The sequence below is a fragment of the Phycodurus eques genome, chromosome 20 (genome assembly GCF_024500275.1).
Source record: "Phycodurus eques isolate BA_2022a chromosome 20, UOR_Pequ_1.1, whole genome shotgun sequence".
NCBI classification, from domain to species: Eukaryota; Metazoa; Chordata; class Actinopteri; order Syngnathiformes; family Syngnathidae; genus Phycodurus; species Phycodurus eques.
In genome coordinates, this window is record NC_084544.1 from 4,247,605 (window position 1) to 4,274,443 (window position 26,839).

General features: G+C 43.2%; 1 protein-coding gene across 2 annotated transcripts; it reads right to left on the minus strand.

Moving 5' to 3' along the window:
• Positions 1-1,688: 1,688 nt before the first annotated feature.
• efna1a (ephrin-A1a) lies at positions 1,689-22,680 on the minus strand. Of its 2 annotated transcripts, none has more exons than XM_061664692.1 (5): positions 22,354-22,680; positions 4,611-4,906; positions 3,300-3,365; positions 3,091-3,186; positions 1,689-2,521 (listed from the first exon to the last, which is right to left on the minus strand). In XM_061664692.1, the coding sequence occupies exons 1-5, from the start codon at positions 22,464-22,466 to the stop codon at positions 2,367-2,369; spliced, it is 726 nt and encodes a 241-aa protein (XP_061520676.1). In that variant the 5' UTR covers positions 22,467-22,680; the 3' UTR covers positions 1,689-2,366. The 2 variants fall into 2 exon arrangements, with proteins under 2 accessions (XP_061520676.1, XP_061520675.1); XM_061664691.1 differs by having other exon boundaries at positions 1,689-2,524.
• Between the last annotated feature and the right edge of the window lie 4,159 nt (positions 22,681-26,839).

The window sequence follows — 26,839 nt, forward strand, 5'->3', positions numbered from 1 at the left end:
AACTTCAGGGAGCTGAGAGGCAGCGGCACCAACGTTTGCTGCCACAGCTGTTTTTACTGTCACGACCGTAAAGATCACCCGGGAAGAGAACGGACCCCAGGACAACACAATGGCCGCTCGTGTAGACAAGTAAGTGAGGGTCAAGGGTCGTATGTGTGTGTGTGTGTGTGTGTGTGTTTGAGGTCACACATTTAAGTGCCAAAAGGCAAACCTCATGGAGGTAAACATTGGCACCTTTCTATTCGGCTTCATCACACCTCCATTGTAGCTTTTCACAGCGCTACAGCCACATTAACCCGATTAGCAGTCCTGTCACATTTAAAAGGCCAACGCGTCACTAACACACGTCACACTTCAGCAGATCGCAACCCAGGCTTCAACACAAAAGGCATGCGTGAACAAGAGTGGCTTTCAAACGGATTCGTCAGTCCAACTTTTTCAGGGAAAAAGATCAAATTAATTGAATTTTTTTTTTTTTTTTTTTTAAAAACAACAACAAATCTTCTCTAATAAAAAAATAAAATCAATAACTAGAATTGTATAAAAGTCAAGCAAATACAATTAGCATTAAAAAAAAAATACAAAAATCTAAATTTTTAATAATATATCAAAATAGCAAATCAATAAAAAAATAAAATACATCCATAAATGAATAAAATGAAATGTAAAAAAAAAATTAATTGGTAAAACCGAAAATAATTTAATGATACACAAATCAATAAAATAGTATTAAATAGTATAGAATGGGACAAAGGTAAAATAAAAGTAACTAAAAATAATCGGAAATTTTAAAAAGTCAAGTCGAAACAAAAAAAAAAGTTAAAAACTGAAATAATCTTAAAGTATAAATTGTAAAACAAATAAATAGGAAAATGATTTAAAACTTCAAATGTGTATCAATTAAAAAAACAACTAACATTGAATAAATGCTAAAAAGTATTAAAACAAGGAAAATAAAATGGAAAAAATATATTTCAGAATAGAGATTAAATGATCTTACAAGACGCAATACAATAATTGTAAGGCATATTTAAAAATAAGGTATGCCAATATAAACATGAGAACTAATTAAGAAATTATAATCAGAACAAATGCAATTTGAGTTAAAAGGAGCTGAGTGGATTACATTGAATTTTAAAAGTAGTTGACTTATGCTTTGTTAAACCTGCAAATTTTATGTACAATACTATTTATTCGCCTAGTACAATAAAAAGAAATATCACATGTTTTTACGAACAAAGTATGGATTGTCATATAAGTTAAAAAACATCAAAATATAGTATACGGTACTACTGACAGGACATTGAGCACAAAAACAAAACAAATAAAAAAAGTCACAACTTCACTCTTTTGGGTTTCCCAAAAATATTGTTTTTTTTTTGTTTTTTTATTCCACATGAAAATTTCACATTAGTCATATCAAACAGGTTTCTTTTTTATATATTCTTCTATGTATTTACATATAATACACTCGTCTTACTTACACATGTACAAAAAAAAGTTTCGGTTAAAAAAAAAAAAGAAAAGAAAAAAAAAAAAAGAAAAGACTTGAATTGTTGTCACTGTTGTGCTTTGTCGTTTCAATTTGTCCAAATTGAATATTTTAATAGCTTATAGGTTGAATTAATTTGAGCCTTTTTTTTTTTTTTTTGCGGGGGGGTTGTTTTCATTTTGATTGGGGGGGGGGGTCAAACAGAGAAGGCCAGCTTCGCTGCGAGATACAAAAACACAACAAGTCAGTGTTTGCTTTCGGCAGGAAACCATTTTGTCGCACAATTTTTACTCACACACACACACACAATCACTCACGCGCACACCTCTCATTCAGCGCATGGTATATACAGGAAACCTCCCGATGCGATGTCATAAATTAGCTTCACAGAATGTACAAACAGTTTTTCCGATGGCAGCGTGTGTAGTGTGTGATTGTGTGGTTGCCACGACAACAGTCCGTCAATGCTACATTTCGGGGGAAAAAAAATACAAAAAGAACCGCTTAGGACATCAATGCCACTGGAAACCGTTACGATAACAACAACAGCGCACACAAATAGTAGACGATTACTGGCGGGTGAGTTAAGCGTACAAGACGGAGGAGGCCACCAATCTTTGGCTTCGGGGGCAGTCGTTTCAATTTCATATTTCATAGCATTCGTCTTGATTGTTTTCCAGGCTCGCTGTGCATTATATCGCTGCAACGTCTATTCTTTCTCCTCCCGTCTCGCCCTGTGGCCGGCCACAGGGCTGAGCTCAAGCGGTCAGTGGTTTTATCCCCGCAGACTGTCCCTTCATTGTGGTCCCAGAAACAAAATTTTTAAAAAATGGGAGGGGGAATAAAAAAATAAAAAAAAAAAAAAAGCGCTCTCTCAGTGCAGCAAGAGCAGTAGCGAGAACGGGATTAGCAACGACAGGACGGAGAGCGACGTCGTCGTCGTCGTCGCCGCCGCCGCCGCCGTTGCCGCCGCCGCCGAGTTGGTCCGCACGCTCTTCCGCACCTCGGGGAGGCTGACCACCGGGTCGTCTGCTGGAAGACAGAAGAAGGGGAACGGGGAGTTCTTAAATGAGCGCCGCAGTACAAGTTTTTGTGTGAAACTGTTGATTAATGGCATCTAAAAGTGGCATCTTTAGAGTGTAGTGGCTGCACCCAAGCAAAAAGGCAGACTTTCTGTGCAATTTCAAGCATGGGTCCTTGAGACTTTTTCATGCGTCCTGTCATGACCGACATGTCCACTAAAATTTCATGTCAATAGGTGCAACTGGTGCCGGGGGCTCATTTCCTTTCCAACCATTCAGGGTGTAGTGACTTTTTTAAGCTAGTATGCTAGCTAACACTATTGATGGGCCTCATGTGAAGGTTATTTGTTTGTGACGAATCGGTTCTCTACTGAATCCAGTCATTTATGTAACATGGGTGAATAATTGCGTACATGCTAGGTGTATGGCGTTGATGCTTCATGATCCTCTCCATTTGAAATGTTTTGCCGCCATCTTGTGGAATCTACAAACCCCTCGTGGATTTTCGCTATTCGTGTGTGGGTTCTCTGGAGTGAAAAAAAAAAAAAAACCTCATAGAGGGGTTGGTCAGCATACCTGCAGGCAGTCTGTTGGACGGATTGTGAGCTACACCCCCAGCTCCAACGGCGTCCCCACCCGTGCCTCCTTTGGCCACCCTGGCCTCCTGAGAGCCTAATAGCACAGGACGGGGATGGCGGGGGGGGGGGGGGGGGGGGGGGGGGAAATTCAATTATCACGCCATCCGAGAAGACCGTCATTAAGCGTTTGAAGGCGTTAATTCTCACCGTCGGCCGCGACGACGTTCACCCTGAGCCGCAGGCACTCTTCTCCGTGGTGGTGTAAAGGTTTAGCTGCAGGGACGGCGGGAATGGGGGTGAAAAACACACGCACGCATTAGCATCCCAACTAATGCACTTATCCTCTTCTGGCCTCTTAATCCATCCCCCATGCATGCGTGCACACCCCGCACAGACGCGCAAAAGCTTTAGGAGGCCATCTGTGACGAGGCGGAGAGCGTCTTGCCCCGCCGCTTATCTAATTACAGCCGCGGTCGGGGCGACAACCCGACTCCGTGCGTGCGGTTGCACTCGGGCGACCCGAGTATGAGCGGGGGTGAGCCGACACCCTGCTTTCGGGCTTAACGTATCGCCAACAGGCGGGATGTTTGGACTGTGCAGATAGTGTCCTTTTAAGCTTACAAAAACAGGAGACATTTTGAGGTTTGGAATGGGCCCAGCCAGAGCATTTGAAATGTGTGGGGTGTCTCGAAAGGGGCTGTGCCCTCGCACTCGGACAACTTTGGAGCGCCCCTGTAAGGACGAGAGGCAGCCCAGTATAAACTCCTAACCCCCAAAAAGATTTGTATTGTACCGGTTTGAATTTACGCTGGTGGAAAAATGTTTTGAAATCATCTATTGCCGTTTCAGTTTTTTTTTTTTTTTTTTTTACTGTCATTGATAGGGTTAAGTCGAGCGTACATTATTTTGTAGTTATATTTTTATAAATTGTATTTCTTTTTAAATTCAATTTGTCATGCTATCATTTCTAAAACTATGGGAAAAGTTACAAAATTTGTCATGGTCTCATTTTTGATGATGGTTCATTTTTTTTTTTTTTAGACATCAGAAATACCTGATATTTGAAGTTTTTATATACACATTTCCCCTTAAATCACTGTACATGTTACATATATTTTGGGATGTTTCAAAATTATTCATGGTCAATTTTTTTCTAGCATCATTAAAACTTGTTCATTTGTATTTAACATGCTATAAAATTAAAATTAAAACCAGGATAATTAGCATTTTGGAACCCAGACCTACATCTCATTGGGGATTTGAAGGGGGGGGTAGTGCCCCCGCACGCTGACAGATTTGGAGAGCCCTTGCAAGGAAGAACTTTTATTGATTTATTTGTATTCTTTGTTTTCTTTTTCAGAATTGTGCATGTTCATTTCTCAAAGTTTTATGCCTATTATTAATATTTATACAATCAAATCATTATTAAGAATTCTATATTTAAAGCATTTATTTAGCAGTTTTAATGTCAGAAAAAAAACCCGAAATCACTTTCAGAAACGCATAACGGCCACTCACAGATATAATAGTAACTTTCTCCTTGGCGGAACTCCTTCCCGAGAGTGAACGGCGTGAAGCGCTGGAACTTCTCGGAGAACTTCTCGGGCCCGTGGGGCGCAAACGGGTGGCCGCACTCCCAGCGCATCTGGTCGTACGACTGCGGCTTGCACGACTCGTAGTCCTCGCGCTCCACCATGTAGAGCACGTAGCGCTCGGCGTCCAGCAGGGGCACCTCGCCCTGCGGGTAGTGCGGGCACACGATGTCCAGGTAGTCGTTGAGGCGCACCTCCACGGTGTAGTCGTCCCACACAAACCTGCCAACAAAAAGGGAGACCGTCAATAAAAGCCTCGAAAAGAGGGATTTGCACATCTACGGAATCATTCGATCTTTGTCCTCAATAGTAAGGCAATTCAGTGAACGTTAAACATTACGAGTAGGACAACCGTGTCTTACTAGTATTGTTTTCCACGACAGCGAACCCCCGCTATTGACGCCCCCCAAAAGTGGTTTGTAAAAGTGATAAAATGTTTAAAACAGAGGCTCATAAAGCATCGACACCATGCTTTTAGCATGTACACAATCACAAACCTGTGTTGCATAAGCGACTGTGTTCAGTAGTTAAATTTGTACCGTCACGAGGTTCATCAAGTATCAGCTCGTGAAGGGCTACATTTTAACTAGTAGAATATTATGTCACCAGTAGTACTAGTAGCACGGACATTTTTGCCTCACCAGAAACATGTAGTTGCCCTAACTAGTGCGCCAACGCTTTCCTACAAGTGTGCAGCAACGTCATACAGTTGTGGAAGGAAGTAGTGCAAAAAACTTTACTAGTAAGACAGTCGTTCTACTAGTGCGTCCTAGCCATTCTTCTAGTGCGCTGAATTGTCTTAGGAGTGAGGACAAAGAGCGCACTGGTATATCAAGGATAAATTGATAAATGCTCAAACGGCTTTCCATAAAGCTCCTCACTAGTAAGCGCTACTAGTATAGAATTACTTTCACACAAGCGCAAATGCATGCAACGAGAACATTTCTGTAACATGCATGAAATTTCTGCACACTGAAGGAATGGCCGTGAGGAAAAAATGTGTACTAGACAACAACTACGGGCTACTAGCGACATTATAAAATTCTACTCGTTAACATCTAGCACTTCACTATTAGCTAGCTTGTTATTTGTGCAAATGTGCTGGTTAATACTATTGATGAGCCTTCATGAAGGTAATAATCGAAGTACCGAATAGTCTTCCATGAAACATTGGTTCGTGATTATGTACATGCTAGAAGCATGGTGTTGATGCTTTATGATCCTCTGCATCTACATGCAATTACAAACCAATTTGGTGGAGATGGGGGGTGGGAGGGTCAGTGGCAGGGGTTCACAGCAGTGGAAAAAAAAAAAAAGTTATTAATAAGACACAGTTGTTCTACTAGTGCACTTTTTTGTCTTACTAGTGAGGACAAAGAGCGTACTAGTACATGGACCTTAAGCTGGACAGCAAGGACATCGAATCAGAGCCGAAACAGCTTTTTTATATACATCGATCTGGCGTACAAGAGGGAAATCACAACATGGAGGCGCGCATGAATATGGATGCATGTGGCGCTTGAGAAGATCAATGATAGAACATAGCTCAGTGAGCTCGCGGAGATGAGTATTGACATTTGTTGGCGAAATTAGGATAGGAGAAAAATCCACACTTCAAGAGTGTTGGGACAAAATGTAATCGCAGCTTCAGCGTCATAACGTATGCTGCACTGGGGTCATTTGTAGCGCGAACGAGACACTTCGGAAACAAGCGTCTCGGGACAGTTGGCAGAAAGGAAGAAAATATATATTTTCAGCTGGAACAGTGCGCCTGTGAGAGGCAGCACGTTCCACGCGTATGCGACATTGGCTAGCATAGGGAAAAGGTTTCATTTGCTCAGAGACCACAAAACACTCCAAATAATATTTCACCACTGAAATGAATGGAAATGCCATTAATGCGTTCCTGCCCCCCCCCCCCCACCTAAAAAAAACTATTTTTTTGTCATGAATTATTTAAAAAAAAGCAAAAATATGAATCTACAATACTGCGCGTTTTTTTTAAACAAATGAATAAATCAAATAGAATGTAAAGAATTTATCAGTTTGTGTAACATAATTCATTACAGCTCATTGTGGTGTGTGTGTGTGAGATTGGCAAACCGCCGCTTGATTTAAAGTGAGTATCTGGTATGTCGGAATACTCATAGGGCACCACCGTATTGGGACAATTGATGAAGGGTTAACCCTTTCTCCAGGGTCAAACGCCACACAGGTCCTGCTTCACTCCCTCTCAGTCCCAAAAAAAAAAAAAAAAAAAAAAAAGAGAGGGCGAGTAGACGAAGAGTCAGACTGTCTGCCTCCCTCGACTCCTCCACCCACTTTTACGACGTCGACGCCACTTCCTGCCTCTTCTCCGGGCTCCCAAAAAAAGACAAAGCGGCTGCGTTGGAAGCGGGCAAGGTAAAACCATTTTTGCTTGACTGCTGGAGTATTTGACAGCATCCTGCGGAGATATTCCGCCTTTATCTCGGCGGCTTCGTCACAGGAGGTATTTGGGACTCCCTCCTTCGCATTGACGCTGCTCACCTCACCCCGGGTTAATGCTCTCCTCCCACAGCCCCGTCATCTGTCAGTGGCGAGGAAGTGGAGCCCCGCACTCTTCCCAGTGTAAGCCTCATCTATCAACAACCGCAAGCGGTAGCTACGACCACTTGCGCACACAAACACACGCTTCCCACTCTCCCTTCTCGAGCTATCCCTATCAATTTACTGACTTCCGACTGTACTGGATCACCAGGGGGTCCCCGAGGGTGGACGAATAGGACAGACTTGAAATATTTCCACAACACACACCGGGTATGCGTGGCCGACATCGGTTTCGGCTGCTCTTGCAACGAACACGCGACGGTCGGCTTGTCGACGCTCCAGTAGGAGTGCGATTTAATCACATCTTTAGATCTTAAAAGAGCTTTTGGAGCCGTCCAGATCAGGCTTCGCGACTCAAAATGAGTCCCTGGGTGATTGGATGAAGCAGGGGGTGCGGGAAAGGCCGGCGAGAACATCTGAGTCGGCCTTCCGTAAAAGGCTAAAAGCAAACAAAAGCTCAAAGGTACTGTTGCAATGAGGACCTAAAGTAAACTCAACAACAATACAAAAAAATCCATGTCGCATCATACTTGTTGTTAATGGAGGATGACAGACAGATCAGAAGATTACTTTACTTTACTTTCATACGTGTCTTATTTGACCATTTTTACAACCCTACCTTAAAAAATGTGCACTCTCTTCCCTCGTGTTTATTCTTTTTCGGTTTTTCCTCGTAGAATACCCGAGGCGGCAGCCGACGCTTGCGACGCGCTCCAGATGCCCGGAGGGGCCATCAAAGCGCGCGTGGCTCCTGTGCCTGGTTAGCTTGTTTTGTTTTGTTGCCGGCAGTCTCCCGGGGGGTGCCCCCTCGGCGGACGAGCACAGACGCAGCGGCTCCAACCGACGCCCGCGGAGGGGGGGTTCCGGACTCAGAGTTCCTTCCAGCCGCTTGACTGCGCTCCCTTCACGCCCGATGACCAGATTAGCTGGCCGGAGACTCGGCCGCGTCGATGATAGGTCTGGCAAACTTAAGGCGGGACGCGGTAATGATCATTTTCGCTGGGGCCCAGGGCCTCGTTGGCACTTATCCGCCACGCTCCGTTTACCCGATTGGAGTGTTTTGACCGCCGGCGCTTTCGATCCCAGTCGAATCGATAACACCATTGAACAAACACTCTTGTCTGCTTTCTGCTTGACAAGGTTATCATTCCCCCACCCCTGCAAATACTGAACACAAACAAACAAACCCCCGCCTCCTCCCCCGAGCCGTGCCTGGTTTCCAACCGGCTGCAGTATGGTCCCAATGTGTTGCTCCGAAGGGGGGTGCAATTAGAAGACAAAAAAGGGTCTTAAAGTTGCCCTGGAGGGGGGTAATTATGCCCACTTCCCAGCCCCTTTAGGCTGTGGAAAGCGGGTCGGGGTGGGGGGCTCGGGGGGCATAGGCCTGCAGGGGGGTCAAAGGGCTTAAATTTGGGGATGGCTTTTGAAGTTTATCTCTATGAGACTTCTGTGAGTGACTGCTACAGTTATCAACAGCCACTTTCATATATTGACTCCACAACAGAGGGAGGCTGACTAGCTAACCCAACCCCCCCCCCCCCCTTTAATAATGGCAAATAAGTTTAATTAACCGGCTGCCTTTTGTTCTCTTCCCGTAACACCTCACCATTGAACCACTCCGCATCATCAGCTTAATTAACCGATCGGGGTAGCGCACTTCAAAAGGGACGGCTTAGCTTTTTGCCAAAGGGTTTAAGCTAACAAATGTGTGTCTGTAAAGCCCCTCGCTGTGTGTGTGTGTGTTTGCCATTATGAGCCACATAAAGCGAAAGGAACATCAGGTAGTCAAGCGTGCAGCACAAATTTGGTAAAAGCCAAACGGATGCACTGCAAAAACTGGGCAAAAAAAATATAAAATGTAATAAAATTGGGAATATATTCCATAATTTAGGCACAATTATATGACAGTAGAAGTAAATTCGATTTGGCAATATTTCTTAAAATAAGTAACCACAGCGAGCCTAACAAGGGTAATTTGATAGTACCTACAACTATTGACTTATTTTAGGCTAAGCTTACTCATAACCAGTAATAACGTCAATAACAATTTACAATACCTTAGTCAGATCTTTAAGGGGAAAGAAATGCTTGAAGCAAGTGAAATGCAAAAACTGCCTGGTAAGAAGAAATATCTTGGCAAAGTTGTCTCAACTGTCATCGAGTTTGTTATGTGTTTGCTTTTTTTTCTGGAAAGTGTTCAACTACGACAACAAAGGCAATTATGCTATTAGGCTAACGATAGTTAACCATGATTTTCGTTTTTTTACAGCGTACAAGGCCGAAGGAGCTGTTGATATACTGGACGTTCTTCCGGAGAGTTCTAATCTCTCTCCTCTTTAATCTCTCCGGCCAGCGTTTGGCTTTCTTCACCGCCTCCTTTCATCCGTCCGTTAGCCTCTCATCTCAGCACTCCAGAGCTCGGCGGAATGTCGGACGGATCAAAAAAAAAAAAAAAAAAAAAAAAACGGCCGGACAATCGCCGAGTCAGCTATGGAGGATTTCGTGCGCGGTCTCGATTCCTGGCGGCGGGCCTGATCGATTCTTATTGTTTCATTATTTCTGAAGGCCACCGACCACACAAACATGATTGTTTTCATCCCAGGGCTTTTACACACATCACTAATGTGATTTAAAAAAGGTGATTGGCCTACATTGCGGATGAGTGAACCCGGAATGTAGGCGGGGGCGCGAAGGGGGTCGGGACCACCTAATCGTCTCATCCGAGCTTGGATTACTGGCTGGAGCAGAAGCCAGGCTCAGTCCATTGAGCGGCACCAGACCCTGCTTAATTCCGAGGGGCGGGGGGGGTGGGGGGGCTTCGAGTGGACCAAAGTTAGTTACAGCAGGGCGGGATGCTGGTGGAGAAAAAAAGACCAAGGGTACATTTACACATCATCATCCAAGTAAAAACAATCCTTGTTCATTGGAATGTGTAATAAGTGAAAACGCTGTAATAGGCGGAGCCAGGCCAGTAGCTGGTGATGTTTACACGCCGACGACCTACAGCGGTGTCTTCTTTACGATTTTGAAACCTTTCAAGAATATATATTAACATTGCCAAAACTGTGTGAAAACTCTGCAATTTGTATGCCAGGCCAGTAGTTGGCTCCACCACCACCACCACCACCACTACTACCACCTACTGAGGATAATTTTACAAAAACTTTGTACAACACTCTTTACATTTTAAATAAAAATTGTCAAAATTATCCCTGTTCAAGTGATCCAGATAAAACGAGTAAAAATTATTTAATTTGCATGCCAGTCCAGTGCAGCGGTAGCTTGACTGGTAATAGTTGAATTCGTTCCGTGACCAATCTCGTGACTCCACTTACTCCTAAATTAATAACGACCACAATTTTGTATTTGTACATTTGACTATTTTTCCATTCAATAAACATCTGAAAGCGCATCGGAAACTGTGCCTCTCCTTCCCCACATCAGTCTCGTACCTCAGATTTTGCCTCGTAACAAAAATCGACTAAGCAACGGCTCAAAAGTCCAAAAACTCAAAGTGGGGGACTCGTAAGGCAAGGTACCATTGTTGTTGGCAATGTCACATTGAAAAGAAACACTATGCGAACCAATTGTTACCTGAAACCGTGTTTTGTATACCAGTCGTTAGCATAAATAGGAGTTTAAACTTTGATGAAGTAGCGGTAAATGTACACCGTCGTCTAGGTTGCGACATATTTGCACTCCACCGCACTGAAACAATTTGTCATGTTGAAAGAATAAGCTCCAAAGCTTAGGGGACTGAACACCAAAACTTGTATTTATTGGAGACAAGGTTTTTTGTTTTTTGTTTTTTTTAATGGTAGCATATAACCGCTGTGAAGGACAGGGCATATGAGAGAAAAGTGGTGCTGTCCCGAAGGCCATGTTGCTGGTCTTCATCAATGACTGCCATTCACCTCCTCCCACTCTCTGTCCCCCTTTCATCACTCAATAAGCACACCAGATCCCCCACCCACCCCGGAGTGTCAACTCCGACCCCCAGCCCCCCCCACGTCAGACCGCCTGAGCCAATCACAACCGGACTTGGCTGGTATTCCAAAAATGCAACTTTCTCCTGCCCACTGTTTGCAAAGGCGAAGTGCACAACGTGACGTGGGTATCTGCCTCGTGGTCGCCATGGGAACAAATACGTTCTTTTGACTTCCTTTTGAACATAATATTCTGGCGGACGCTCTTTGTGAGACTTCCTGCGATCAATTTCAATCTGCTTTCGCTGTCATTCCACCTTTGTCTGATGGATTCATCAGTTATTCTGTCCGCGACTTTGGCCCAAATAGGCGAACTCAAAGCTTTGGGGACGGCGGCGAAATAATTGGCTGATTCCACAGGCTCTGCGGGGGCTTAGATGAATACGCATGCTCTTTTGCAACGGAGTCACACAATGTCCCAGGAGACATTTGTATCTTAGAAAAAGGGTCTGCGTCGGAAAAGGTCAGCGCTGACATCACATTGCTCAGGAAGCAAATACATCGATTTCGCAGAGTCGATTTGGCAGGACAAAAAAAAAAAAAAAAAACTTGCTCACTGTTGCTGTCCTGACAAAAACAGACTGAGCCTGCAGTGTAATGATCTCCTCAGGGTGGGAGTCAAGGTGTTCAAGGGAACATATGATTTTTGTCCACAATTTTAAACAGTTCCCAGGTGTCTTAGTAACATACAGTATGTGACAAGCGTTCATCAAAATACATCAAGGATTAAAACAAATAAAAAATAAATTAAAGCATACTTCCTGTCTAACGAAAATGAACAACTGGTCATGCCGCGCCCTCTACTGCGAGGTCAATACTGTGTATGGCTTTCGTTGCAAATGATGACCGTGGGTTTGAACAAGGCAAGTGGCTTCCACTAAGTGGAGCCCAGAGTGACAAAAAGGCCACGAAATGCATTTGGACTCATGGGAGCAGCACTTTATACACTTGTCAAGCGCAGTGCAGATCTGTGCATGTGGCACATGCAGCGGACACATTACGAAACACAAATACCCCTAATTGTTGACAACTTCACCAGGCAACCAATTATGTGCTAGTTATCGTGATCCTAATCTGCGGACCCAACAAAACTAAATGCAGCTCCACTTTGCCGTTTACATGCCACCTGTAAGTACATCACCGTATTGATTTTCGAGGAAAGCGGGAGCATATGAAAAATATCAACGTCCAGCCTGTTAGCTACCCTTGCTATTGCTAATAACGTCGCATCATTCAAAGAGGGGCCATAGACAGCAATAATTACACCCTAAACCCAGACGTAAATCTGTTTACATGCCACCTGTAGGTACGTCACCATTATGATTTTCCAGGAAGGTGGAACCGTATCAGTAACACCTAGGTTCAATCTGTTAGCTACCGATGCTAAAACACGACGAGTCACGGATTACAAAGAGGAGCCGTTGACAGAGACGTTTACTCTCTGACAAAAAATACTTTAATTACGCTAGTTATGGTAAAAAAAAAAAAATGGCAATACTATATACAGTAACAATCCATTTTCTATACCGCTTGCCCTCAGCAGGGACGTGGGTGAGCTGTAGCCAATCGCAGTTGACTCTGGGGGAGAAGTGGGATACATCCTGGAATGGCCGCGGGGCAATCCAAAGGCCCAAATAGACAAATAATCCTTCAAACTTGCATTCACACCTATGGACAATTTGAAGGCTTCAATTAACCTAACACGCATGGATAGCCAGAGTACCCAGAGAAAATTCATGCAAGCACAGCAAGAACGTGCAAAAACCCAGGAAGGCTGGAGCGAAATTCAAATCCTGAACCTCAAAACTGTGAGGTAGACTCGTCCACTGTGCTGCCACGGTAAAACTAACTGATGAATTTTACCAGGGTTTATGGGAAAACCATAAACTATTTCATCCCTAATGACTGACTTCCATTCTCGGTCTAAAATGCAACCGGAGGAGCTCTCACTTCCAGATGGCGATGATACATTTTTCCGCTGGAGGGTAAGAAGCGCTACGCTGCACGTTTACACAATAAGTGAAACAGTATCCCATATTTATGCAACAAAACTAGATAATATCTGATTCCCCCGTCTCGCTAATTTGAGATTAGCACCGCAATCACATGGCTGTTTGTAAGCCAAGCCCGTTCTTCTTGCTCCGCTTTTTGTGAGGGACCGAGCCAGAAGGGGAAGTCTGGTGCCTAGATAAGGAAAAGACAAGAGGATGGGCAAGGGGGGGTCGATCATGGAGGAGACACTCGGGATCCCAGGCGAGACAGATCTGACTGCAAGGGAAGGTTGATTCCAGATGCCCAGCGTAACTCGACAATGGCGCATCCGTCTTAAAAAAATACAAGAGATGTCTATGAATCACCGCTAATCTACGGCATTGGTTTAAACAGCCTGGGAAACAGTCGCTCGACTCCTTTATGGACTCCCATGGAAACGTGTGAGAACGACCATTGTTTACACCGCAGACAGGATACGCGATTTCCCGGCAAAAAGACGTGAACGGAAGGCCGAGGCAGGCACCTCGGAGGGGAAACGCGTAGCAGACTTTGCTACGGCTAAACAGTAAGCCGACGGCGAGGAAACAACCTTTGGCCTGATTCACTACCCAACGAGGTCAAGAAAAACAACAGTGTACATCACTGAGCCCATAAGAGACGATTACATCCGTTTGACAAACTCCAGTCCAGATTGAATTCATCAGACAGATTGCACAGGCAGATTAAGTGGAGCAGGGCGGACAATGCGGGTGAAAGATTGGGATAGTCTTAGGAATTTTCAGTGAGAACAGGGAAAAGGGGAAGGGGGAAATGGCAGGGGGTGGGGGTCAAGACTGAACTCGGAACAGCGGGGTGTGTTTTGGAATAGCTTAAGGCTATTGGGAAATCGCACAAGTTCCTTATCTATAGCTGCTTTCACACTGCATTCCCACTCAATTTGTGCATGAGAGGCGTAACCGTCGAGCTGGGAGTGAGTCAAGACGCCGTCGAGATCGATGAGCCGTTAACGTTGTTACATTGATTTAACAGACCGATTCTTTCAACTTTTTCGGTGACATTGCGATGTATCGTGCATACGTACCAAATATTTTGATTCTTGTATCATCGCGATATTGTGATATTATCATTGTATTGCTAGTTACTCTGCAATTCCCACCCATAACCTACAGGATAACTGCTTACCTGGCCACACCATCTATCTTTTATCTCTACAGGAATGAGGCGAACATGCACATTTTCACCCTTTTAAGACAAATATGTGTAATTCTGTGGCTCTACCTCGACAAGACACTTGAGAAAAAGTCCGCAGATGTATGAGTGAAAAGACCAAGAAGATTTGTTAAGGTGGTACTAGTGTGGCTTTTCAGCGTGAGGTTGAGGACGGAAGTTGAAAATGGAGAGAAAATGGCTTTCCGGGGGGGGGGGGGGGAGTGCCTTGTGACTGATCACCACGGGTGCCAAGAAAATGCTAAGAAATTCCAGACCTCTTAGAAGTCTTCCCTCCTTTCTCCGCTCTCACACAGTACCTCGGAAATAATAGACTGAAAAGGGACAGCTTGTAAGGTTCAGATAAAAAAAGCTGGCAAAAAGGGGGCCCAGAGAATGAGCCTTTCCCAGAGGGCGGGGACCCTGAGTGGCGGCCTCGTATTCAAGGACCACCGCCGTGCCAGAATGACTGACAGATTGATAGAGGCCCAGGCCACTTCATCACATGGTGCCCCCTGACCTCCAATCAGTCGCACCGGTTAGTATTCTCTTTCTGGGGCGCACCGTGAAAGACCGCTCCCTAATTTGTATGGGTGCAAGGACAAAACAACGTCCATATTGAGTGGTTAAATGCCAAGTTAATTCTTCACAGGGGTGAAACATACCTGAAATAACTCCCTTATTTGAGCCGATACCGCAAGAACATGATGATAACATTCAGTAGAGGAGTGCAGACCTCTGCCGAGGATGACTACACGTGACTGAGCTATAAAACACTAAATCAAGAAAAGTCTGATATCTGTTGGATTTGTTTGATGAGAGTCAAATATTTCTTTGTTAGTAGCAATTTTCATAGCTCTTGAATCTGTCTTGAAATTCTCATCGAGAAAAAGGATACTGGGATACTGTATACTGTATATCGCTATCCACATACGAGAATCTTACAATTAGCATAGAAAGCGATACAGATCGCAAGGCAACAAAGTCAGTTTGATAGCTAGATATGCTAATCTACTAGAATCTTGAAATTCACACGTGGTTTAAAAAAAACAAAGGTCTAAAATGTTCCGTTGCTAACTGCAGTAGCTGAAATATCTCTTGATAACCACATAAATTGAAAGCTAGGATAGCTACGTAGCTCATTTGTTTGGTTAAATACTGTGAACTTACAAATTAGCATAGAAACCTAAATAGAAAGCCAGGCAGTCTGACAGCCAGTTTGATAGCTATATATGCTAATCTAATTGGATCTTGAAATTTACATAGCTAGGAAAACTAGGCAACTGGTTAGATAGCTAACTAGGTACACACTTGAATCTTAAAATTCACATAAAAACAGATAAAGTTAGATAAACACGGTATGAAGCAAGAATCAGGAATCTAGAACTTAAAAGCAAGTAGGATCTAGTTAGAGAGCTAAATTGCTACTAAAGAGTCTTCTAGAATCTTCGCTAGCTAGTTAGCGAGATATGTAGATATGTCGATCTAAAATCAGAAATGTCAACATTTTAAAAAGATATCCATCTAGCCATCCATCTAAACGGATAAATAGTTCTCCAGGTAGATACATACTTTTCCTATCTCACAGTAAATTCAATGAGGTAATTGCGAGTTGGTCAGATAGACTATGAGAATTTCAGAATTGAGGTGACTCGTCAGCTAGGCAGAGTAGCTAGTTGCTACGTAGTTAGAGAGCGAGAACGACATATTTGGAAAAAGTGGCGACTGCAGCAGCAAGTGGAAAGTCGACAAAGGGAAGCTGGCCAAGAACAAAAGGTCAGTGGAGGTTTCTGGGGTGAAGGAGAGACAGGTACAAAGCGGAGGAGGTCTACTCATACTCTGTCAGCAAGAAGAAAGAAATAAACTGCGAACGAGCCGATTATTGCTTCACACTATACGGTCCAGAGGGCTCAGAAGGCTTCGGTGTGTTAATGTGTATGAGAATGGGTGAGTCACTCCTATCTGCTGGTACATGCATACCACACACACACATTGGGCAGCCTCTTTCTGGGAAGCAACAAGTGCCCGCTGACTAAAAAGTTCCTGGTCCGACACAAAGAGCTTTGCACGCTCACGCCGTAAAAAGGTCAGGAAGTGCGGAAACTATTCGGGCTTTTGCCCCAAAACAAAAGTAGTCATTAAGCCGGCCTCGACCTCGGAAGTCGGCAGCGGTGTCCAAGTGCGCAATTTGTGGCCAGGCAGGCAGCTGCGCCTCTGAAACGGAGTGTGTGCGTGTGCGGAGAGGGGGTGGGCGGTTGGGGGGGTGGGTGGGTCAAGGACAAAAAAACGCCCAACAAGGCCCAAAAAGATCAATTTGACATCAGGGGTGGACAACCCTACAGGAAGTGGCCCATATACAGCCCACAACAGCATGTGCTCTCTAGCTATGCTCAAAACAAATAAAACATACGTAATTATGCAGTTTGTTGTCTAGTTAGTTTGCTAGATAGGAAGATCGCTAGTTAGTTTTTTTTTTTTATATATTTTTTTTTATACAGCTAGTCATTTAGGTAGCCTGTAAGATACCTAGTTTGCTAGGTAGATAATAAAATGGGTATAATAATAGCTAGTTCGCTCGGTAGATAGTTTGATAGCTACTTAGCTTGGAACATGGTAGCCTAAGACAGTAAGATAGCAAGTTAGCTAGGTAGATAGATGCTAGGTAGCTAGGTAGATATTTTGACAGCTAGTTAGCTATTTTGATTGGTAGTTCACTCGTTAGATAGTAAGATAGCTGGTGTGCTAAAATGTGTAATACTTGGTCAGCAAGGTGGATATCAAAATAGCTTGCTAGCTAGGTAGATTGATAGCTATTTATGCAGGTACAGTAGATAGTAAGAACGCTTGTTATCTCGGTAGATACTTGGATTGCTAGTTACCCATGTAGTTAGGTAGATCGATAGAAATGTAGAATGGCACTCAGGGGAATGATAGGGAAAAGGTTCCCACCCTTGAGTTACTTGAGTTAAGATTGATGACAGGTCTAATGCTCATGGACTAAACCATCCACTGGAGAGGCGGCGGGGGAGCATTAAACGTCAACACACTGTATCAAGTAACAGGTCAGAGGGGCAACGCGATTGCCGGATCGGATAAAAGCGACAAATTAAAATATTTGAGTTTTCTTTTTTCTGCAAATGCAAAGGATTACGCGAGTGCAGTCATCCAGGAAAATCAAAATAGCGAGTTTCAAAAGCGACAGATTACAGTCACACAAGAAAAACAAAACCCATCTGGGACTAGATTCACATTTTCATGGAAAGGATAATGGTGTAGCTGTCGCGTCTCATACATGCAAGGTTCAACATGAATGGTGGTTTGGTAATAAGTACCGGTACAGTACTAGTCAGACAGACAGCCAGAATCAGTAAACTCATACAGAAAGCAAGTCGGTAAGGGTAGATAGTTAGCTTTAGTTGGATAACTTGATACAAATGATCAATTGTGTTTTCTTCCGAGGGAGATATTTCTTTGGGCTAAAAAGCATTTTGCATAAATGGGTAGCGAATTAGCTCGCTGGCTATTAAGATAGACTACTACAATCTGGGAATGAACAGACAGAAAGCTGGTAAAGTTGGCTACGTAGCTTAGTAGCTAGGTAGACAGCTAGTTATATTACGATGTTTAATTTTATTTTACAATACGCTAGTTAGTCATATAAACAACTAGAATCTGAACATTTAAAAAGTACAACCCCAATTAGTACCCGCACTCTTTGACTACAAAGTCACGCTGTTGTAACAGCAGAATGTGGTTTGGCATTGTCTTGCTGAGATAAGCAGGGGCGTCCATGAAAAAGACGTTGCTCGGATGGCAGAATATGTTTCTCCAAAACCTGTATGTACCTTTCAGCATGAATGGTGCCTTCACAGATGTGTAAGTTACCCATGCCATTGGCACTAACACAGCCCCATACCATCACAGATGCTGGCTTTTGAACTTTACGTCCATAACAGTCCAGATGGTTCTTTTCCTCTTTGGCCTCGAGGACACGACGTCCACAATTCCCAAAAACAATTTGAAATGTGGACTCATCGGACCGCAGAACACTTTTCCGCTTTGCATCAGGCCATCTTAGATGAGCTCGGGCCCAGAGAAGCCGGCGGCGTTTCTGGGTGTCGTTGATAAATGGCTTTTGCTTTGCATAGTAGAGTTTCAAGTTGCACTTACGGATGTCGCGCCGAACTGCATTTACTGACATTGGTTTTCTGAAGTGTTCCTGAGCCCACGTGGCGATATCCTTTACACGTTGACGTCGGTTTTTGATGCAGTGCCGCCTGAGGGATCGAAGGTCACGGGCATTCAATGTTGGTTTTCGGCCTTGTCGCTGACATGCAGTGATTTCTCCAGATTCTCTGAACCTTTTGATGATAGTATAGACCGGAGATGATGAAATCCCTAAATTCCTTGCAATTGTACGTTGAGCAACATTGTCCTTCAACTGTTCGACTATTTTCTCACGCACTTGTTCACAAAGAGATGAAGCTCGCCCCATCTTTGCTTATGAACGACTGAGCAATTCAGGGACGCTCCTTTTCTACCCAATCATGGCACCCACCTGTTCCCAATGAGCCTGTTCACCTGTGGGACGTTCCAAACAGATGTTTGATGAGCGTTCCTCAACTTTCTCAGTCTTTTTTGCCACCTGTCCCAGCTTTTTTGGAAGCTGGGACAGGTGGAAATAAAAAAAAAATTCTAAAAAAATAGGCCATAAAATTCTAAGTTAATGATTATTTGCTAAAAAACACTAAAGTTTATTCCTTTGAACATTCAATATCTTGTCTTCGTAGTGTATTCAGTTAAATATAGGTTGAACATGATATGCAAATCATTGTGCTCGGTTTTATTTGTGTTTAACACAACCCCAATTCCAATGATGTTGGGACGTTGTAAGTAAATTGGATAGCTACTGTAAACCAGGCACCTGGTTAGATTGATAGATTAGATAAGACAGAAAATCCTCTCGGACCCTCCGCATCCCGGTCACCGGCTCTTCCGGCTCCTTCGCTCAGGTAGGCGCTACCGATCAATGCAAATTAGAACTAGCAGACGTTCCAACAGCTTCTTCCCTCTTGCAATCAACTTCTTAAACAGCTAACTTACAATTCCATTGCAACATGCTGCCAATTTCATTCACAAAACAAAGATTTATATATGTCTGTAGCTAGAATACTTAGAAGACAGCTAGCTATTGAGCTAGCAAGGTAGCCAGACGACTAGAATCTGGAAATAGTCATGGAAAGATGGTAAATTGTCTATATTGCTGCGTATTTGGAAATAGTTTGAAAAATAAGTAAGTAGTGTCAAAGTTGATAACTATAAGATAAGTAGACTGTGTTTTTTTTTTCTGTGTAGACAAAACTAAAACTGACAAACACTGAGATAGAAAAGCTACCAAGATAGCTAGCTAGCTAGGTAACTAGCAGGCTAGTCGGATAAACTACTGAGATCAGGAAATTCACAGAGACAGAAAGCTGGTAAGTTGCTCATACGCTACCAATACACACGTCTATTTTGGTGGCTATTTAAAAAAAAATATATATATGATTGTCATGTGATTTGATTGTGTTGCCACAACTAAACATGATGCCTTTAAATTCTTTTTTTTGTTTTTTAGAGGGGGTGCGTTTGTGAAACCCTGGGAGGGCATTTGTTTACTCCCCATAGCTCTAATTGACCCCCACTTATTCCGAGCAGCCCCTAACCCAGGACAATTTGGGCTCCGATTTCTGGCCCCCCAACAACTTTGTCATCCATCTCTCTTTACCCCCCACACACAGAGCGTGACCCGCCGGGCAGGCCTCCAGTTACCCACTCGCTCGCTTGTCGCCCGACATTATTGCTCGCCCCGTCACCTGAAATATGAACACCCCAACATCGACCTGACAGCCACGTAACCCCCCACCCCGTCCACAACAACCAGCCCCCTCGCTTCTCCGTGTGACAGTGTTTGATTTGAAGGTTATTGGGGCCGGGGCGGCGGCGGGGGGGCGGGGGGGGGGGGCTGTCAAGCGAAGAGGATATTGCAAAATATATTTCAACATGTTGTGAGTCAGATTTGTAGCACTGAAAATATGAAGCAGCGCAATGACACACGTGCACATCATTATCCCGGGGAAATTGCCACACTTTGTAAGAACATCAAGCAAAAGCGACGCGATTGTGCAGGTAAAAAGTACAGCACCACCAGAATGCACGCACATGTAATTAAACTGACTAAAGGCATATGTTGTCGGGTTGCTGCCTACACAAACAATCCAATTTTAGCGCTTGTAGTCAATCCTAACATGTTAATTATGACTACGTACAAAAACATTGGAATTCCAGTGGTATTCCCTCTAATGAATGTAAACACCATACGCCAAAATGACACATAATTATCCCCCATAAAGCGCACGTTGCATGATTGCTGCGCTGTAAAAGCAATGTGCACGCAAAATAATCCACTTTTAACATGTTTACTCAATTGGAACATGATCACAACAACTAGACACAAACGTACAGGAATTCTCCAGTAATAGTCCATCTCATGAACGTAAACACCATCCAATAATGATGCATAAATATCCTAAAAAGCATGAAATACAAATATGCGCTCAAGTAATCCCATTTTAACATGATAGCAACTATAAATTAAAAAAAAAAAGGAATTCTCCAGTAGTATTCCAATGCAAGAATGCTTGCATGTATCAATCTTAAAGAGCTACCCTAAAAGACAAAAATGTGCGCAAATATTCCAATTGTGAGATATTAGTTGATGACAAGTTACAAAAAAAAAAAAAAAAAACGGCAATTATCCAGAATAAAAGCACCACACCTTAATGACACCTAATTACCTCACAAAGCACGTCCTGCTGCCCTAACACACAAATATGTGCACAAATAATCGAATTGTGAGTCATTTATTAGTTGCTAACATGTTAATTATGACTAGCTACTGTAGTATACCATCTTGTAGAAGTAAGCACCACAATATATTGACATAAGTACCATTAAAACCATGTATTACTGCTCTAAAATACAAACGTGCACAAACAATAACATTTTAACATGATAACTACAACTAGATAAAAAAAAATACAAATTAACCATCATTATTTCTCCTCGTGAATGGAAACACTGTACCATAATGACCCAGAAGTATTTTTGCTCTAAAATACAAATAATCACATTTTAACACGTTAATTCAAGCCCAACACGAGAACAGTAACTAGATAGAAACATTGTGACAAAAATGATCCTTTCGCATTCCATCACAATGACCCATACAAAACACATAATGCATATTGCTGCCCTGAGATACAAAAACGCACACAAATAATCCACTTTCAACAAGTTTATTCGCATGTAGCATGATAACAACTACTGAACCTTCAGGCCACATAATTATATTGAAAGGGGCTCATGCTGCGTGGCCACTGCACAAAAAGACCAACTTGGACCAAATCACTTAACCTGAAGCCATTTCAAGGAACCGATCGTGTAAACTAGGATTACCCAAACACACATGCATCACATTTTGGGTTTTTTAGAGCAGCTTTCACCCCTCCAAACTTGTTTTTCCATACACGAGCCTTGCTTATCACACGTTGCGCAAGGGATTAAAATGTGCCATAATAATAATAACAACAGGTTCAAAAGGGAAAATAAGGGCGGCGGGAGGAGGGGAAAGTGGAAAAGGGTGTGAGGGGGGGCTCCCTGCAGTTTTTGGGCATTATCATAACAACAGCAGCCAAATTGCTCGCATCACAAATTCATTGCATATGCGGGGAAGAGATGCTGCGAAAAATAGGTTGGGAGGGGGTGTGTGTGTGGGGGGTAAAATAAAAAATAAAAAAGTTGCAGAATGTACACTGTCGTGCGTAAAAGTGCAGCACACCGGTAGAAGCGACTTACTTTTGGTTTGTGCCGTTCCAGAAGACGCTGTGACGGTCGGACGAAGCCAAGCGGGCGCACACGCTCATCAGCAAGCCCGCAATCCAAAGCAAATCCATGGTGGACGACAACATGGTGCACACGCACACGCACACACACACACACGCACGCACGCACGCACGCACACGCGCGGACACCCGCGCAGGTAAACTCGTGCACAAAGCAAACTTCCGGCTCTCGTAGGCGATTAAATCACGACTAAACGAGAGGGGGAAAAAAAAAAAAAAAAAAGGAACAAAAAGGGTTCGCAGAATGGTTGCAATTGAGCGAGGAGAGATTCGTAGCCACGCGGATCCGGACTGAATGAGTGCGATTGTCGGCGTGGCGGCTGATTTTGTTAAACGCACAAGTCTCAAGCCACGCCCCCCCCCTCCCCACCGGCACCCGGCCAATCAGAGAGCGGTCCGAGAAACGCGAGTTCACGCAGGTTCTTGCGGATAAAATTGACGTGCTTACGTGATAAAATGGCATTCAAACACATTTTGATTATTAAAAAACAAGTTTTGTTTCAATATGATTTTAAAGTCACTTTAATAACACAGTATTATAGTACTATGGTGTATCATATAGGTACATTTTGTCACCTTTTGTCTTGCCATACTGTTGCAAGTTCGCGAGAAAATTACATTTATATTTCCCAATATTCCTTATTCATGTGTAAGTAAAAAAACAAAACAAAAAAAAACAATCATTTTATTTATATTGACATGTCATGTTATTTTGTAATTAAAAAATACATTAAACATAAAAATAGGATATAATGTATTATTTTGTAATATATTGTTAAAAAAAAACCACACATTTACATGTGGATTACCTTTGTTTCATGTACTACCAAAATGTACATTTCTGTTGTAGCTTGTCAAGTTACTCATATCTCAAGGCACAACTTTACTATATATATATATATATATATATATATATATATATATATATATATATTTATTGTAGTTATAGCATTTTCAAACTGCTGTATCTATATGCTGACCTTATTGACTACATGTAAGGGACAATATATTAGAAACAGACTCCTGTAATAAGACCACAAGACGGTACCACAAATGGCAAAGAGGAAAAGTTTGTTTGTTACAAACAAACAAGTGATAATCATAGTACCATATGATGAATACATAAATATAAACGACTTCAGCATATTAATAGTACCAAGCAGAAGCCGGAGTGAATGGCATGCATCTTTAAAAGGGTGTCAAGCAGTGTCCTTGAATGTATCGTGTTCCACCTTGGTGGTTCCGCTGTTTCAGTGTACTGCTTGTGATCGAGTCCTGTTTTGGAACCATCTGCCACGTAAACGTTGATTGCATGATTGCACTCTGCTGACCTGATCACCAGAGGCGTCGCTAAGGTTTTGACGTTTGTGGCGGCTCGCCCCCCCCCAAAGAAATTTCTCAACGTGGCCTACCGAAAATAGGCTTGGCGACGCAACTGCTGATCGCTACCACCAATCTCACCGATGAGATTCATGACATCAAGTCATCATATTTTACGCTCACTTTCAAGCACAATCGAAGCCTTATTAGCAGCGCGTTAACGGGAAATCATGGACGCGCAAATGTTTGAGTTGAGTTTAGTCTGCGTTGTCAGTGGCATTTTTCCAAAATCAAATCATTTTGTAAGGCTTTAATTTTTAAAGGTAAGGTAAAATGAGGTTTTGGGATCTTAGTGTGCAGTATGGCTTAAGCTATTAGTAAAGGCAATTATGAACATGTTCAATTATTCACGCTTATTTTCGGTATTTGTGGCAGAGCTCAGTCGCTATTCGATTTCTGTTGTGATTTTTGTGTACCAGCCAACCTGTGGGAGTCAAAATTCTGGCTGACTAGTAAGGGAACAAACACTTGAATTGTTTTTTGTCTAATACCACAATCACCTCATAACCATCAAAATTGGAGGCAGCAGGAAATCAAATAATGACTTCCCCCCCCCGCCGTGTATCGAGTATCACCATTCCTTGCCAGATCTGTCCTTCATAACACACTAACGTAAAGTTTTGGGCAAACCGTGAGAAATCGATGGGCTCTTGCGTCTCATGTAGCGAGGTGTGAATGTCATTAAAGCGACTAAATATACATGAGCTTCCTTTCTGGCTTCTATTCATTTCATGTTGGAAAAAGGACTTGGAAAAGGGTTGATGATGACAGTGGCTTCGATGGATCGCAGTTGTCAGATAAAACCACGACCAACCGCTGAGATGAATTTACATCAAATCGTTTCGTTCCCCCCTTTACAATTCACGCAGGGCGCCATCCAATCGCCCTCGTCGAGGCAACATATTCAACGCTCAGGGGGCTCTCAAATTTCACACGTTTATGTAATCTATCTTCAGGGGAAAAAAAAAAAAAAAAAAAGACAAAGCACTGCAGCAAATGCAGAAAGATATATATACATATATATACATATATATATGCTAATTGAACACTATTGGATGTCAAGCGGGTCAGCGCAAGTAATGCGTTTGTATTCTGAGGGAAAAGCGCTCATCCCTCGCAGAGTCCAATTGTTTTTCTCGAGCTGAGGCGGGGAAACGAGAGGATGAGCGTGGAGCGTAATTGTTATTTGCGCTGCAATCAAACGGAATTGTTGTGAGAAGGCTTTTCACCACGATGGTGATGAAACCATATCTGCAGCACTGGCCTACATTTAATATTGAAGAGCCCATAAAATACGGAATCAAAATGTAAAGTCAGTCCAAACTCGGCAGCCCTGAGACATAGTAGGATGTTTTTTTTTTTAGCTTATAAACACATAGACCGCAATTACCTCAAACCCTGACCTGCTTCTGTGGCTTCAAAATAAGATGGAAAATGTAACCAAGGGAACATGACAGTCCATATGAATAATAAAGTATGTTTTTTTTGAATTTTTTTTTATATCCATTTAAACCAAAGTCATTAGATGATGTCATCAACTTGCACTCTCAGTGATCCTTGCAGGAGGACTGAGTAAAATACGGACAGTTTACTGTCCATCTGCTGTGTTACTCCCAGGTCTTATGCATTCTGTCCTTCAAAATATGAATTTAAAGTTTTACGTAGAGTCGTCAAAACAACACCGTTCAGGCGGAGCGAAGAAAATGTACGAAAATGCCGTCATATGTATGCCAGGCCAGTAGTTGTCAGCTGTTTGTTTTCATTCGAAATCTGTCTTTTTAATGTCGTGATGTCGCAACTACCGCCGAGCTCTTCCTGGTCGACAAAGTTGCAGTAATGTCCTGGAATCTGAAAACAGATCTGGTACAAAACTGAGTTCTTGTCGTGTAAGCCTGACAACTCCGAAAATAGTTCTAGTTGGCGAACGCATTTAGGTGCATTTGATGCACGCGTGGTGGGACGGCACCCTCGCGCCCTCTATTGGCCAGCCGCCACTGGTCCACAAAAGCATTTACATGCTCGCAAGCCACGTTTCATCGGGACAAGCCCCCGTTTTTTAAATTTAAATGAATGTTGTTCTTTCTAGCGAGCGAAAAGTTGATTTGTCCCGGTCACTGGGCTACTGTACACATTGTCATAAGTGCTTTATTGATTTAAACGCTTTTCATCACACGCGGGGGTCTCATTTTACCCGTGTGTGACATTTAATGTAAAAAAAACAACAACAACTTACAGATGACAATGACAATGTACTGTGGCAGGAGCTCGATTCCAGGAATCCCTTAATGCCATTTCCACTCCTCCTTAATGATGGAGAATTAATTTCAAATCAGAACATATCAAGTCAAAAGCACCGTCCGTAATCAGCCCTTCCTCCACCGCCATGTAAACACGCCGACTACGACCTCCATTTATGCAGCAGAAGCTTGTTTTCACTGTCCCCCTGCCTGCCTCCCAAGTCGGAACAATTATAGGAGAAGTGCTCGAGTCCTTCTTGGCACACGAATACAAACGAGGGTTGTCGTGTCGCCCTGTCATTACGCTCCCATCCCCAAACAATCCCGCCGCATATTTACATGAACTGCGCCGCCGTGTCCGCTTGCTACCTGGGCCGCCATGCAGCGCGCTCGTCCATTGTTAGTCAATGCCAGCTCGGCGGGACGTAATGCCGCAGCTCAGAGCGCTTTTCTTTGCCAACAATGGTCGTGAAGTGTTTCCTGTAATTAGCATTGCGCAGGTCTGCCTCTGATTATAAAATAGAGGCTGTAATGGTGGTTTACGGGCCCTTTTGTGACGTGCGTGTTCAGAACTGAATTTGGTGCATGATGTTGCATGGAAAACAAGGTTAATTAAAGCTCGCACCCTCCTCCTTTTTTTTGGCCAATCCTCAAAATGATCATGAAACTTTGACGTTGTGCTCGGCCCGTGTTAAACGGCATGAGCGAAATAGCTTAGGTGGCAGCCATGTGTCAGGACAGCAGTTGTTTCCCTACTTTTTTGGAGCCTATGCACAAATGACATTCGACAAATCCCATGGCACACGACACCAAACAATACTG

Excerpts from the sequence above, each read along its gene's own strand:
- efna1a (XM_061664691.1), bottom strand. The coding sequence starts at position 22,466 with ATGTTGTCGTCCACCATGGATTTGCTTTGGATTGCGGGCTTGCTGATG. Across the intron at positions 4,907-22,353 it reads TGGAACGGCACAAACCAAAA|GTTTGTGTGGGACGACTACA; the intron begins GTAAGTCGCTTC and ends TTTTGTTGGCAG. Across the intron at positions 3,366-4,610 it reads AGAAAGTTACTATTATATCT|CTAAACCTTTACACCACCAC; the intron begins GTGAGTGGCCGT and ends CCGTCCCTGCAG.